The sequence below is a fragment of the Beauveria bassiana genome, assembly GCF_000280675.1.
Source record: "Beauveria bassiana ARSEF 2860 unplaced genomic scaffold BBA_S00076, whole genome shotgun sequence".
NCBI classification, from domain to species: Eukaryota; Fungi; Ascomycota; class Sordariomycetes; order Hypocreales; family Cordycipitaceae; genus Beauveria; species Beauveria bassiana.
In genome coordinates, this window is record NW_007930911.1 from 611 (window position 1) to 16,263 (window position 15,653).

At 48.2% G+C, this 15,653-nt stretch overlaps 5 protein-coding genes across 5 annotated transcripts; 2 read left to right on the plus strand and 3 right to left on the minus strand.

Moving 5' to 3' along the window:
* Positions 1–244: 244 nt before the first annotated feature.
* On the plus strand, positions 245–2,818 carry BBA_09938 (GTP-binding protein; the record flags this gene model as incomplete). Its single annotated transcript, XM_008605035.1, has 1 exon — positions 245–2,818. The coding sequence occupies one exon, from the start codon at positions 245–247 to the stop codon at positions 2,816–2,818; it is 2,574 nt and encodes an 857-aa protein (XP_008603257.1).
* Positions 2,819–3,796: 978 nt separating this feature from the next.
* BBA_09939 (uroporphyrinogen decarboxylase) lies at positions 3,797–5,083 on the plus strand (the record flags this gene model as incomplete). The annotated part of the gene is made up of 3 exons (XM_008605036.1): positions 3,797–3,851; positions 3,930–4,958; positions 5,010–5,083. 3 exons carry the CDS (start codon positions 3,797–3,799, stop codon positions 5,081–5,083), a joined length of 1,158 nt encoding a protein of 385 aa, XP_008603258.1.
* Positions 5,084–5,546: 463 nt separating this feature from the next.
* BBA_09940 (uncharacterized protein) lies at positions 5,547–6,003 on the minus strand (the record flags this gene model as incomplete). The annotated part of the gene is made up of 2 exons (XM_008605037.1): positions 5,547–5,733; positions 5,804–6,003. The coding sequence occupies 2 exons, from the start codon at positions 6,001–6,003 to the stop codon at positions 5,547–5,549; spliced, it is 387 nt and encodes a 128-aa protein (XP_008603259.1).
* A 1,316-nt stretch (positions 6,004–7,319) lies between these two features.
* BBA_09941 (protein phosphatase 2A regulatory B subunit) lies at positions 7,320–9,358 on the minus strand (the record flags this gene model as incomplete). Its single annotated transcript, XM_008605038.1, has 7 exons — positions 7,320–7,506; positions 7,624–7,643; positions 7,711–8,279; positions 8,330–8,984; positions 9,050–9,147; positions 9,224–9,264; positions 9,315–9,358. The coding sequence occupies 7 exons, from the start codon at positions 9,356–9,358 to the stop codon at positions 7,320–7,322; spliced, it is 1,614 nt and encodes a 537-aa protein (XP_008603260.1).
* Positions 9,359–10,530: 1,172 nt separating this feature from the next.
* Positions 10,531–13,342, minus strand: BBA_09942 (zinc finger protein crol gamma; the record flags this gene model as incomplete). Its single annotated transcript, XM_008605039.1, has 5 exons — positions 10,531–12,286; positions 12,769–12,842; positions 12,934–13,019; positions 13,200–13,304; positions 13,339–13,342. The coding sequence occupies 5 exons, from the start codon at positions 13,340–13,342 to the stop codon at positions 10,531–10,533; spliced, it is 2,025 nt and encodes a 674-aa protein (XP_008603261.1).
* Between the last annotated feature and the right edge of the window lie 2,311 nt (positions 13,343–15,653).

Here is a 15,653-nt window from a genome sequence, read left to right on the forward strand (position 1 = left end):
CGCCTCACTCCCAAGCCGGGGTAGATCGTCAAAGCATACAATTTTACCTCGCAACCGCCAAAGTAGCCGTGTCATCTCCAAATCCGGCGTGCAAAATGGCTTTATGGCAACATCATCTGCAAATACGACACACAACGCGGGCAGCGCGTCAAGCAATTCAATAGATTCATACACACTGATATGTACAACTTGACTCTCCTAGGCATGTTATGAATGCCAACGAGAAAACTTGTCACCGAGTATCATGGCTTCCATATTTACCTACGATCCAGATCCGCCCAAGGTATCCTCGCCGTGGATCTCACCGGCAAAGCCGGTCGTGGCGACCCCTTTCCCAACAGAAGACGCGAACGACAAGCATGACTTGCTCTCAGACTATGGCCTCATTAGATTAGAGGCCGAGCCTCAAGCAGGCCCTACTGAGTACAAATTGCATCTTCTCCTGCGGCCCAGGAGAGCTTTTACATATATGTCAACTCGCATCAAGAGCGGCACATCGAGCACTGGCACGCCGTTAGCTGATACATGCGGGAGGGTGACTCTTGTCAAACACGTTGTCGCTCCTCAGCCGCGACAGCAGCGCCTCAAACATCTGACGACACAGCTTCTTTGGAGACTGCAGCAATCTTCTCCGTATCACGCCGCGAGGTCCAAAGAATTGGTCACCCCACGATTTCCAGATGAGAACTCTGATCTCAATTCCACCATTCAACTTACCCCTTTGGTCCCTGGCTTGGAAGAATCGGGGGGAGCGTTATATGAAATTGGTGTATCGGACGACGGCACGCTTGTGGGACTCACAAGAGACGAAATGGACGAGAGTTTGACGACACTGAGGATCATGGCAGCAAGCCTAGGCTGTACTGTTGAAGTCATTCGTATGGTCAATGTCGGTAAATGTGAATGGATGGAGTGTGTCGATCTTGTCGACAGTGGTGACGCCGCCGTCCGGCAAGTTCTTAGAAAAGACAGGCTCTGGGTAGCCGAGGCTATGGTCACCCCAAGCTTCAAGCATCATCATGCTACGGAAGTGGATGACGGAAGTGGCCGACAGAGCCTTGCAATCACCAGCCGTGGCACGTCTACAACTTCGCAGTTGAGGGTGACTCTGACCGGTCCCACCACTTCTGGCAAATCCAGCCTTCTTGGTACCCTGTCTACTGGAACTTTGGATAATGGCAGAGGCAAAAGCAGACTCAGCCTTCTGAAGCACCGACACGAAATGGCCTCCGGTGTTACCAGCTCAATTGCTCAAGAACTGGTTGGCTACAAAGATGGTGCTATTTTGAACTTCTCTCGGCCAGATGTTGAATCATGGATAGATGTCCATGATCAAGCGCAAGATGGCAGACTATTGTTCGTGTCAGACTCGGGTGGACATCCTCGCTACAGCCGGACTGTTCTTCGAGGTCTCATGAACTGGGCACCGCACTGGAGCATTCTCTGTGTAGCAGCAGATGATTCCCGGCAGGATTCGGGTTCGAATGACCCCGCAGGTCAACAAAATAACGGCATAGAAGTACCTTACGTCGACCTCGTGAAGGCACATCTCACTCTTTCTCTGAAGCTGGACGTTCCAATGACGGTCGTTATCACCAAGATGGACTTGGCCTCCAAGGTTGGGCTTCAAAAGACACTTGGAAAAGTTTTACGCGTGATCAAAGACGCAGGACGAGCGCCGAAGATTTTAAAACCCGAACAAGAAAAATACTGGGAGCTGACTCACATTCCCGCGAACGACAGATCGAAGATCAGCCCGATTACCGAAGCCATGAAGAATGCCAGCAGCTTGACCAAGATTGTACCAATTGTCCTCACTAGCTCCATGACTGGCTCTGGTATAGGTTTGCTTCATGCTCTTCTGGAAAGCTTGCCGATACCCCCTCCGCCGAAATCACACGACTCGATCGGCGTTGGGCTGAATCCCGACCAGCCGGATTCGCTCTTCCACATTGACGATACTTATAATCTACCTATTTCTCAGACAAGCTTGGCTACCGATATCGCAGCTGCGCAGAGTGGCATCATTGTCTCGGGTCATCTCAGATTCGGTAGTTTGACGGTTGGGGAGAGCATTGTGGTTGGTCCAATTCCGTCTGAAGATGAAGACGGGAAAATATCCAGTTCGGAGCATCCTCCATCACCGAGCAGCTTTGGGTTGTCTATTTCTCACCCTGATTCCACAGAACTAGCAAGAGTTATCATGAAAAATGCTCTGCCTGCATCGGACGTTGAAGGAGAATGGCTCGAAGCCAAAGTCGTGAGCATCAGAAACCTGCGCCTCCCAGTAAGGTCTCTTCAGGCCGGCCAGGCCGGCTCCATTGGCCTGGTCCTGGGAAGGGGTGATGGAGGCTTTCTCAGAGACCTGCCGCGTATTCGCAGGGGCATGATACTCGCCGTACTATCGAAGCACATGTTGGATACTAGCCTAACTTTGCAGGCTGCAAGCGGGTTCACGGCTGTTTTCGATGAACTTGACTCAAACACACTCGCGGTCGGTGCCCTCGTTAAAGTTTACGTTGCCAGTATTCGGGCTGCCGCGCGTATTTCGAAGATTCATTATCCTGGATTCTACAAGATGATTCAAGAGCCTGAAAGCACTGCAACGGATGAACTTGGTGTGTTAAGCATGACTGAGATGGGAACGGGAGGCTCACGATTCTCGGAGGGCAGCAACGCTGCTGAAGCGAAATTGGAGTTGCTACATACTCGAGAGTGGATTGAAATGGGTTCGCGCGTCATTATACTAGAAGGCGGTACACGGGATAGGTCGGGCCTAGAGGGGCACGTTGGAAAAGTAGTTGAAATTGTTGAGTAATTTTTACATCTGGAGCACTTGTTTGCATTTCTGTATATACAGTTTGGCGCCTATGCGTGCTAGAGTGCGAGGACATTCGGTGTACTGATTCATTTTGTACAATACATATTTATTGTAGTCCGAAATCTTATAATGACTTCTCCGATATATTGGTCTTGCTGTCTACTCGAAGTTATTAGGCTCGTACCAGGCCATAGAAAAGAGTCCACGTCAATATGAAACCTGATAGACCATTAAAAATGCCGCCCGTCCAGAAGCCCAAAGAATTGTAGTAGTATCGGCCGGGATCTAAAGTTGATTTTCCCGCAGCAAGTGAAGAAGGTGCAATCTGAATGGCATAGAACATGAGAGTTGCAACGATGGAAAGGACAAGATAGAGCAGGAAGCCAGTATATGATTCGAGACCGAGAACGCCGGCCGTTACGCCGAAGAGAGGAGCAGTTATGCTTTGGAAGTTTGACAGGGTCTATAAAGAAGTCATGTATCAGCACAAGATGGATATGCAGGCAAGATTGTAAGTGGGTGTCTACCCTGCCATTGTGAATCATAGACTCTTGGACTAGCGGATTGATTTGATATTCACGCTCCGACATCTCGGCGCGTGAGTGGCTTTTTGTCCTCTGTGCGATGTTAAATCGAAGATTTTGATCATTTGCAGTCACCAGGTATGTCAATCTGCTTTGGATAGTGATGTCGGCAATGATCGCCTAGCTGTTGAAGGTTGTACCGTTGTTTCCAAGGGAGTGTTTGCCCACCCAGCAACCAGGGTAGGCAACTTGAGAGCTTGTGCGAAGGTAGCGACGTGTTGTGGCGCTGCTTTTGGCGTGGCTGTGGCCGGCCCGAAGAGCTCCGGCACGATAGAGGTACCCCCGTACCCCGAAGCTCCGCCCCAATATTTAAATATCTACTAGTTTGAAGCGACGCGGGGGAAGGCTTGAGAAACCATTCAGATGCATGACTGTGCGTTGGATTGGTAAAATGAAACACAATTTTGAGCCCTTGCAGAACAATTTACTGCTGCGCGCAGCTCGCGGTATGTCGCTATTTCTATTGGACGACAATTCCAGTCGCGATCTTCGGTGCCTCAAACTAACGAATGCTTTCCTGCTAGGCGAAGTTGTTGAACGCCCGCCAATGTGGGTGATGCGGCAGGGTAAGCAGCGCAAACCTTCCCTATACAAAATGCTGACTCTGATTTGGTCTTCGAAAGCTGGCCGCTATCTTCCCGAATATCATGAAGAGAAGGCTGGTCGAGACTTTTTTGAATGTTGCCGGGATCCCGAGGTAGCCTCAAATCTGACCCTTCAGCCAGTTGATCGTTATGCCGGCCTTATCGACGCCGCCATTATATTCTCCGACATTTTAGTTATCCCGCAAGCTATGGGAATGACAGTTGAAATGGTAGACCAAAAGGGTCCGCATTTTCCGCAGCCTCTGAAGACTCCCGAGGACGAGCAATACAACATGGTCTTGGAGCGCAACGTTGACGTCGCCAAGGAACTCAGCTACGTCTACAAAGCCATCACGCTCACGCGTCAAAAACTCAAGGGCCGTGTGCCCTTGATCGGCTTCTGCGGTGCACCGTGGACGCTGCTTTGCTACATGGTTGAGGGTGGTGGTACTAAACTTTTTGCGCAGAGCAAGACGTGGATCTACAAGTATCCTGACGCGACCAAGAAGCTCTTGACCAAGATCGCGGATATCTGTGTGGAACATCTGGCTCTTCAGGTCGAAGCTGGTGCTCAACTCGTCATGGTGTTTGACTCGTGGGCTGGTGAGCTCGGTCCCGATTCATTCAGCAAGTTCTCAGAGCCATTCCTAGCGCATATCGCACAAAAGCTGCCAGTGAAGCTAAGAAGCCTCGATCTTGAGCCTGTTCCTATGACAGTGTTCCCCAAGGGCGCCTACCATTCTCTGGACAAGGCTTGCAACATGGGTTACAACGTTGTTGGCCTTGACTGGCTGCATGATCCTGTTGAGGCCGTAAAGATCCGCGGCGACCGCAATGTCGTCTTTCAAGGCAATGCCGATCCAGGTGTTTTGTATGGCACGAAGGCAGCCATTACTGAAGCTGTCCAGCGCACTGTGGATGGGTTCTGGGCCGAAACAAAGAAGGGTTGGATTGCCAACCTGGGACACGGTAAGCAACAGTATACTCTGGGTCTGAGAAGAGTACTAATCTTACAATCAGGCATTACCCCTGGTGTCAATCCCGATAATCTAAAACACTTTTTTGAAGAGATACATCGCCTGACCAAGGTCTGAGAAAATCGATTCAATACTGTTCTTGATTGTTGATGTGCTCCAAGAGACTGTCAAAGTCATCCTGCTGAGCGTTTCCGAAAGTAATATGTCAATGTTATTGTAAGCCTGTTAGGGCGCATTGATGTAAACTTTGATGTAAGCGGAAGCAAATGGGTAGACATTTATACATCAATCCGGAGAGAAATTGGGAATACTTCTCGCCCTTCTGTCCTATTTGTTTGCTTTCATGTGCAGTCAAATTTCGCACGTAGTCATGGCGTGAGCTGCCTGCTACATATTTCCAGAGATGTGTTTTGAATCTTTGAGGCAGTCGTCGCTAGAACACCGCTACGAAAAGGTGACCCTAACTCCGCACTACGTCGTCAGCAAGGAGAACAGTGAAGGGCGGTGAATATGTAAAACAGCACCAATAGTAATAGGCCTCTGGCCAGTGGTACTATCTTGTCTGGCCGAGTGCACTCATTTACGCCTTCTTGCTGAAGGGCCAACCTTTTCGGAGTTTTGAAGGTGTATCGGGACGATCTGGGTCATCGGAAATAGCTTGCTCGCGGCTTGAGCTTTGTGACAGTTCCTCGGCGTCGTCCTTGAAAACGTTGCCAGCGCCGCCGCGACCTGTGAGCTGAGCGCCACTGCTATAGCGACGGGGAATACTGCAGCCGAAACGTGCACGTCAGTAAAGCTAGTTCTATCGTGTGCAGATCCCTGGGACTGGTGACTCACGGCCTGACGTCCTGGCGCAATCGGGTCTCGACAGGATCCTTGTTCTTCGCCATGTTGCCTGTACCTCCGCGCCCGGTGGTGACAATGGCTTTCTTGAGCGTTGGAGTCTCCAGGTCGGACGGCTTTAATTTCGGCGACGACTTGGCGTCGGACATGTTGCCCGCGCCGCCGCGACCGTGCGAAGCGTACTGCGATGTCATGATCTGTGATGTGAGTCGATCCAGTCACCGCGACGTAGAAGAGGGGCAGACACTACTGCGACGGTGCTGCGAACTGGGCGGTGGTGAGATAGGTATCAGTGACCTCTAGGTGAGAGAGTGTAGAATAATTGTCGGCTTGCACAGCCTGCTATCCCTTGACTTTGAATGTCGCGAGCAGCACAGGCAAAAAAGGTAGAGTAGTGATGGGGGTGAAGAACAGTTGAATCCTGTGGTCGAGGAGCAGGTCTTAATGACAGAACCCTCGTTTGATGGATGTTCCTCTTACAGTGGGGGGCGACGTTAATTGTCGGCCTGTTGCACAGGTTTTGTCGGCCGAAAATTAGGGCACCAAAGTACCTAACATACATACCACTGATCCTATCCGTTACCATTAACCCTTACCCCTAGCCACTAACCACTAACCTTAACCACTAACCCCTAACCAGTATTCTAAAAAAGAGAGAATCAAAGCTTAGATTTTTATAATTTTTATAGAATTCTCTACATCTACTATATATAGGTATATTCTTTACGGTTATAACCTATCCTTACCTATCCTTACCTAAGCTTAATAGGCTTTTACTTATACCTAATAATTATTCTTAATTAGCTATAAACAGATTTCCCCTACGTTTTAGCTAATAAAACCTGCGAAACAGGCCGACAATTAATAAGGCCCTTACAGTAGGTTATAGTCGATACCTAAAGATAATTTTTCTACTTTAACTACTAAGATAAAGCCCTAGAATTCTCCTAAGCTACTATAAACTAGCTAAAGCTTATATTTAGTAAAGTACTAAAATATTTTTAGTTAATATTGAATTAATCCTTTATAGAATCCTATTATAAGTTTATATTATATTATTAATTATTATAAAAAATTAGTATTCCTAAGTTATTAATTTTCTTTATATTAGATCTAAAATTTAAGAAAATATTAATATATAACTAATATTATATTATAATGTTATTATTCTAAAAGAACTATAATAATTAAATTTAGTTATCTATATTAAAATAACTTTAATTATAATAGTTTAATTATTTAACTTAAAGAAGGTAATTAACTACTTTAACTATCATTTACTATTAGACTATAATACCTCTACTACTTATATACTTATATTATATAAGTACTATATATTCTTTTTACCTCTTTACCTCTTATTTTTCACATGATATCTAGCTCGTATTACTAAAACATGTTATTTATTTTTATCAAGACGGCCCTTCGAATTGATTTTATGTCTTTTTTTAGGTCTTTCTCTCCCACCTAACGTCTGTCTCTGACCTGACTGCACAGATTGCTATTTCCGCTAAGCGGCCTCTGGATTTAGCGGTGAATGCCACACGCAGCATGCCGACACTGACAGAATCGCTTCAAGCACCCCCTCACCATCAGGCCGCGGATTCGTCCGAACAGACTGACGACAGAGCTCCCTCTGAGCGGCAGCGCTATTCAATGATGGACTAAGCATCGATTCGTTGACACCGAAATCTAATCTTCATATGGCGTTATCTCAGCGACGGTGATATATTACCCGCAAGGCCGGGTAAAATAGGGTGCATTTGCAGCATTTGATAGTTTAACGTCCTCCCGACATGCCCTATAAGACCTACAGAGCGGAGAAGACAAAAAGCTGTAATTACGATCTAAGTTAGTTGCTCATTGAATTAGGGGAACAGGTCTCTTTTGCGTTGACATACGTTGTTAGTTGCTGCAATAGCAATGCTATCTTCGAAGGGATGCCAACTCATGTGCAGAATCTTCTTGTTGAAGTCGATTTGATCTGCATCGGTCTCCTTGCGCATGCGCTGAGCCCCAGGGCTCCCAGCTCGTGAGCCGTTCTTCTTGCCGTTCGAGGTCGGGCTTGTGGAGTTTATAGGAGTGGGCACGCCAACCTTCTTCGCCTTGAAAGCAGATTTGTCCGCTTGAAGAACAACTTCGACTTCTTTGTCTGGGTCAGACGGGTAGATCATAAAGTTGTTGTTGTAGCTGCCTGTCATCACGTTTTTGGCATCGCCCGAGAAAACAACCTCAAATTTGTCGAAAATACTGTCGTTCTCGTATGTATCACATAAGCGAGGTCGTAAGTGCTCATGAATAGGTATCGTCTTCACCGGCTGCCGCTCCATATTGATATCCCAGATCTTTACGGTGAGATAGTCGCGGGACAGTATGTATCGGCCATCGTAGGAAAAGCGCACGTCGGAGATGGAGGAGATGATCTCCGAGAAGAAGGATCTTGACGATGGGTCCTCGTCCTGCTCGAACACTACGGAAAATATTAGTAGCCGCAAAGCTGCTCCGGGTGCCTGGTCTTACTTTTTGCGTGTTGATCGCAGAGCGCGCTCTCTCTCATATCAGCTAGCTTGATCGTTCCCTTGGAGCTCGCGTACATGAACCAGTTGCAGCTAAGCGGATGGAACTCGGCAGCAGTAATAACCTCAGTAAGTTCTTCCATGTTGGCCGGCTTGATGTCCACGATGTTGAAGCTTTGGTCTTGGATGTTCAGGTTCCAGAGGTTAATTCGCAAGTCGTCACTGCTGATGTAGGTTTCACCATCGCTATTGACGGAGATACTGTTGATATGGTACGCGTGCGCATTCGCATAAGTGCGACGAGGCACCGCCGCCACAACAGTATCATGATGTGTGAGTCGTGGAAGCTTCAGATCTGTGGCATTTCGAAACTGCTGCGAAAGAGCCCGCGATCGAGCCACGCCACCGCCCCCTGCAGCATTTCCCGGCGTCAGATCATGCGATAGGTTGTTCTCGGCAACAACCTTGAGCGACTTCTCGAACACCTTCCACAGTTTGATTGTTTTGTCATTTGTCGATAACAGGTAGTGGGAGGCGTTTTGGCGTCGGCACCATTTGATCTTGTTGATCTTCTCTTCGATCTCGAGTGACTTGAGATAATCGAACTCAGGTTCGTGCGATTGAAACTCTGTGTGGAACTTGTACTCGCATGACTTCTTCTGCAAAGGGAACGATTAGCAGGTTCTCCAAAGCAGGCAGTAGCCTTAGAAGCAGATAAACACACAGTCTCGTTGCGCTCAAATAAGACGACGCGACCACCCTTATCACCTGTAGCGAGGTAGTTCCCCGTGTGGTCGAACTCGACAGTAGAGATGATGTCGGCTAGAGTCGATCGGAGCAAGTTAGCACACCTACACCGAGACAACCGAACCCATCAGCGGGGAAGAATTCAACGCACCCTCCGTGATGTCCTCCACGTCACCTTTATCGCCGAAACACCTATGTTTGCTCAGCTGGGTACATTTTCAGACGTATGCGAATCCTCGTACTGCGTGAACTTCCATGTTGGCGAATTCGCCTCACTGTCAACCATCTTGGCTGACCGCGACTTTTGGAAACTTGGCGACGCGGGCGATGGCCACCAACGATTGAGTAGACAATAAAAAAGCCTCCTATTTGAGCGTTTTTTTATGTCTCTTTGGAGATTGGCGGTTTCTAGATAGAAATTGTCGGGGTGCAGATAGCTTTGCGCAGCTTGAAGTGCTGGTACAAGCCTTTGATCGGGGTGATGGGTTGGACGAGGAGCGATGTGGATGATGTCGTCTGGCTTGGTGGGTCCAAAGGGATGCTCCCACAGCAGCTAAGGCGACCACTTACAATCACGCACACGGTAAGGAGGGACAATTCCAGTGCACACAATGAACTTTGGTGTGAAAATCAGTCCACTAGATCTATTATGTCTTTATCGCATAATGCGTTTCACGTGTCGCAATTAAGCTTGCTACGCTGTGTTGGTTCAGCACTGGTGGGCGCATCGCTAGGCCGCTATGGTGGGAAACACATACCTACCTAAATGCCGTGATCTTAAGTTTTTTAAAGGACTAGGTACTAGCGACTCGTCTATATAAAATGCACACTTTACTAAATTTAGTAAGGATTATTATATAAATCCTAATAGCCTTTATATAACATTTTAATACCCTTAGAAGTTATATACTAAACTAAGTAAAGGTATTTAGACCTACTAGAAGAAGTAAAATTATACTATTTTATTCTCTTAGTATATTTACTTTATATTTTTTAGTGTTTTATATGGTATCTAGTTACTTACTAGAGTAACGTAGGTATATACTAAGACTATTAGGCTTTATCTACTACTTATAGATACTATAATGAAGATTTTAATATTACGGATTAATAATGCTTAGAAAATGTAAAGTAAAATAGTATATGTTAACATTTTAGCTTTACTCTGCCTGGCCCACCGCTACTAAGCAGAGAAGGATTGTATGACGGCAGAAGCAATATATATAGTACAGCGTATGAAATCAATCATAAGAGCAAGAAAATGTCTGGCTTGTCGTTACTTAATTTTGTGTAGGATTGCAACGCAGATCTTCTCAAATAAACCGATCATCCGATAACGCCATTCCCCCATTCTTAAAATGTGTCCTCTCCCTGCGCCTGATGACTGTAGGCAGTCAATGCCCCTCCCGAAATTACTTTTGATTCGCCTGCAGTTAAATGTGAACAAACAAAAACCAGTCAGGGGAGCCCAGCTGAGTTGCTGGTACCAGTCTCGAGTACACCAACGCGTTTCTTGAGCGTATCAACCTCTTCGACCAAGCCCTTAAGCTTTTCATCCATGGCTTGGATATACGCCCAGACACCTGGATCACTCTGGGCAAACATGTTTGATTCGGCTGGGGATCTCGCATAATTGTTTCCAGCCGGTGTTGGCGGCCCTGGGAAACTAGGATGAGACAGAGCTGGCAGCTTGGGTCTCTGCCCGAGAGGTGGTGACTGACGCCGCGTAGACTGTGCTTGCTGATTCTGTTGAGGAGATCGAGGCCGACCGGTGGCAGCTAATTCATGAGCTGGAATTGCTGGACTCAAAGCCTTGGGACTCTCTGTCATGGCATTTTGAGAGTACAAACCAGTGTTTCCACAGCCTGTAGCGGCGGACGACACGCTTGTATGTCCAGTGCGGGCTGTACCCGTGCTATTAGGAACCGACGAAGCCGTACTGTTGCTCGACTGTGTCTGGCTCGCATTGGGCGGGTAAAGTCCACTAGCTATGTTGGCAGCAAGCCGAGGTCCCGATGGAGGGTATGTGCGTGACTGTGTCGAGTATTGATCAGGCTGATGGCCACCAGTCGGAAGACTTTGTCGACGCAGCTCTTCCTCGTCGCCCTGGTCGTAAGTCATACCGGACATGGCAGAATCGTCAGCTTCGGCAATACTGCCATCGATCTCATCCCCCTCAGCGAAGCTACCTAAGCTGAATCTGCGACCGGCACAGCCGCCAGCACCTTTTGCATGTCTCGCCAGGGCGTCTCCTCTAGCAAACTTGCGATCACATTTAAGGCAAATGTGAGGCTTCTCTCCAGTGTGAAGTTTGCCGTGGCGCTTGAGATCATGCAAACGACGAAAGCGCATTTGGCATTCGGTGCAAACATACGGTTTTTCTTGGCTATGTGTAAGCAAGTGGCTCTTGAGGTTGTGATGTCTCGTGAATTCGGTATTGCAATAAGGACACCTATGCTTTTTGGTACCCGAGGATGTTGGCGAGCCTTGAACGGGCGATGGGATAGGATACGTCATTCCCCTGTGGTTATTACCAAGATGAGAAGTGGCGAAGGATGAGCCGGGATATGGCATGGAGCCGGGCTGGTGCCGCCCTTCCTGGCCATCAACATGCTCGGGTGAGAGATGCTCGCCGTCATCAACGTCCATGGGGCCTGGGCTGGCGACAAGCTGTGGAGCAGTAGCGTTTGATGTTTGGTCGGAGGCGACATCGGCGACGCTCCCTTCTAGGCGGGTAGCACTATTGGCAGCAGCAGCGAGGGCGCTGGCCGCCTTGGCCGCTGGCTCCATATCAGCGGTAGGCGCAAATTGAGGTGCGTCTGTTGTGCGGCTCATTGGTTCGATTCCGCCTGACATGAGTGAAGTTAAGGCTTTGTGGCTCGGGTTCTCCGTGATTGGTAGTTGGGTTCTGACAGCTTCTCGTTCTTGAAGTCTTTTGCGGTGCAGATCTTCAAGGGCTACTGCGCCAGTCAATTGTAGTAAGGGGGAATGAACGTGGGCGAAGGCGATGCGAGCGGTTTTGGCAGGGGATTCGAAAGGATCGGCTCGGTTAGATGGCGAGGTGGGAGAGAGCAAATCGTGTTCGTGCTGTCGTTTGGTGTTGGCCCGGGCAGTTGGATCAGAAGGGGAAGCGTCGGGCAAATGGTTCTGGAGGCGCGCTGCGGTGGAAAGAGCAGATGTGGCGTCAATGTCGCCTCCGGTTGATGCCATAAGACTCAAGTCCGAGAGAACAAAGCGGCGCAACAGAAAGATGAAGCGCGGAAAGCATTCAAATGACGAACGTCAGAGCGGGACATCAAGCAATCATGTCGCCTGCCCTCTAGTGTAGATTTGGCGAAGCGAAACGAACGTGTGGCTGATGAACGTGGCGAAAGCTGGTGGTGGATGATTAATTTTTTTTGCTAGGTGCTGGTTGACTCGGGCGCAGAATGCACGCGAGAGGCAAGGGCGAGGACGTAGTGGCGACACGTACAAGCAGCAGCGAGCAAGGCGAAGGGTTAAGATGGGATCGATGCGCAAGCAATGATAAGGGTACGCGGAACGATAGGTCAGGTAGTGGCGCGTTGGATGTAGGGAAAGAGCAACAATTGTTAGTGACGATAGGAAGGAGGAAGAAAAGGTGACGGTTACTGGGGCTGGGTGCTGGGCAAAGGCCGCTAAGCAGAGAGCGCAGGCTGGGGTGGGACGTCAACTCACCAGCCAGCACAATGCAGCACAACTTGCGCAAGCAACAGCACCGCTGTAGGAAGACCCGTGGAAGGCGCTAGAGGCTAGAGGGTGTGGTGTGCACTATGCTAGGTGCGAAATACAAGTACAGATGCTTTTATCCAATGCACCACGTCTACGACTGCGCTTACTCACCAAGTTCATGTTGGTCATGAACCACAGATTGGCGGCCGCCGGCGGGTGTGGGGCGAGTAGAGTAGGTAGACCCAGCCCAGCTACACCTGTCGGCAAAGAAAAAAGAGCAAAAAGAAGAAGAAAGCGCCGCCGTTGTGAATAGTCGCAAGAGGGTCCAGAGGTTAAATTCATCTCGTACTTGCTGCACAACAGATGCTGTGGCTGGCCAGCTGGTCGCGCCGTTGTGCTCGGTCAGCCCACCCTGATTGCACCGCCCAACTGCTTACCAGCGCGTTGCCCGTCAACCTGGCCAGACTCATTCTTTTGCTTGGCTGTGCAGTACGCCGACTCGCTCGCCAGTGTTTGGCCGAGTTCTGCCGTGGCGCAGACAACTGCGTTACCGGTTGACAGTTTATTCCTGCTTACCCATTGTAGACAAGACAATCGTGAACACCTCTCAACAATCTCTCGCCCGACACGTGCTGCCAGAAAGTCTGCGAGCTGTGACCGGACCGACGATGCCCGCCTACATAGAGCATACCTTGCGTAACTATAATCAGCGTGCTCTGTCAATGCGCTCCTCTCCCTCCAATGCCTCCGCCACGCGTCCAGCAGGGGGCGCAGTCTGTGGGCCAAACTCGAATACACATCTGTGCAATCGGCATAGCTTGTTGCTGACCCCAACCTCTCACCGCCTGAACCAGCATCAGCAAGGGCCAATTGTGGGCATAGCGGCCACTGCTCCTAGTTAGCTGCCCACTACAGTTGTGGCTGGAGCGCTTGCGAGCAACTGGCAAGGCTACCAGCTACCAAATCCAATCCACGCAGGCGAGGCTGGACAACAGTTCTCATTTATTGTACAGAGTACAGGCATAAGAGCAGCTCTTCGCACAGCCCTAGTGGCTTGAAAGTTGAAGTTGCTCCTCTGAACAGAGGGCACATCCAAGACGAGTCTTCGAGTTTATATCTTCCGCACAGCTCGAGGCCCTGCTTCGTTGCCATATTGCCCGTTAACAACCCTTTGTAATACCAGTACGGACCGCATTGCGAATAGTTAACAATAAGAGGCCTCAACAGCATACAATGAAAAGGCGCCTTGTTACTACCAGTACCACCTTCTATGTCTATCCAAGGTGGCAGTGTCTCGTCATTCTGTACTTTGCAAGTTCGTCTACTGCAACGCTCGTCGTTGGTCTTCGAACTAAACTCCTTGTGATTATTGCTTGCAATGTGCCTATGTCTTCGGATCAGGAAAAGCGCATGACGTTCTGTTGCCATCATGTGAAGGGCTGTGTTCCAGGATTTCAATTCTAGCATCTCGATAGAGTTCAGTCCTTTGTCTTCCCGCCCTAGTAGCATTGCCCAGTGCCGGGCCAACGCAGCTGGCAGATGGCAGCTGGCTGCACGCGCGACTTTGCCACACTCCCACTCGACCGATAAGCGAATACTATTTACTTCTAGATCCAGACAGTCAAGCCTGACTGATTGGCATCAGATGACATGTGCACCACCGTGCTCAAATCTGCCAATTTGCCAAAAGACCTTACAGATAGGACGCTACGAATCATCAATAGCCAGCCCAGTGACAAAAACTAGCCTGGAACCGACATTGCGCATTGAACCAAGTTCGTCATGGCTATGACCTGAGTGCATGTTTGCAAAACGACTGCCAGCCAAACCATGGTTCTGCTCATGACGTAGTGGATTTGCGCCCCTCTCTGGGAAAGCGGCGGCTCGCCAGCCGCTGACGGTCTTGGACTTGGTTTCCTTTGAGACTCGTATTTTTGAGATTAGTGGATCATTCACAACACTGCGACACGTTCCTTGCTTTCAAGACTCAAACGACTGGCTTGCTGGCTACGCGGGCGGCACACTGGCATTGGAGCTAAGTCTAAGCTCATTGTCTGGCCACCATCGCAACTCGCCACATGTTCGGCGAGTTGGCGAGCAAAACAAGCTAGTAAATCAACTGACGAAAGGTGACTTGAAAGATGACGCGCGAAGAAGGCCACTGTTTCCAGGTTCGGTACGGGACTGGCAGGTAACTAGAGAGAAAGCAGGGTCGAAGAATCTACGTTAGCACCGAAGCTGGTGTTTACTTTCGTCACCGAAGCAAGCTACCATGGAAGGGATCACGCAGCAAATGTAGGTCTGTCGGTAAGTTAAAATTGGATCAAAAGCGACCCCTGCCCGAGGACAATTTTTTCAACTGTTTCAGCGATCGTCGACACTCCTGTTAGCCTGTACGGTTAGTTTAGCACGAAGTACGCATTTCTAATCTTACGTTGATTTTGAAGTTTACAGTATGAATATTGCAGGTGTGTTGCAGAGGTCCTACAGGTGCCACGCACCCGCCTCTCCAAGGAGGGTACTACATAGCCAATTAGCCTACATAGCTTCACAGCCCACAGGTATTTACTAATAAACAATTATCTTAAATAATTTTAACTAATAGTAAAAAATATTTCATAAAAGATATATACCTAAATTTTAAAAGAAATTCTATTACTTAACTTTAAGATATCTAAAAGTATAATTAAATACTTTTAAAAAGAATTTAAAAAAAAGTATTATTTAAGTATTAAAAAAGTAATTATAATTTTTAATAAATTAAATATTATTATTATTATTATTATTATTATTATTGTTATTATTATTATTATTATTATTATTATTATTATTATTATTATTATTATTATTAAGTAAATAAACTAGATAAATAAGTAAACTATTTTACTAAG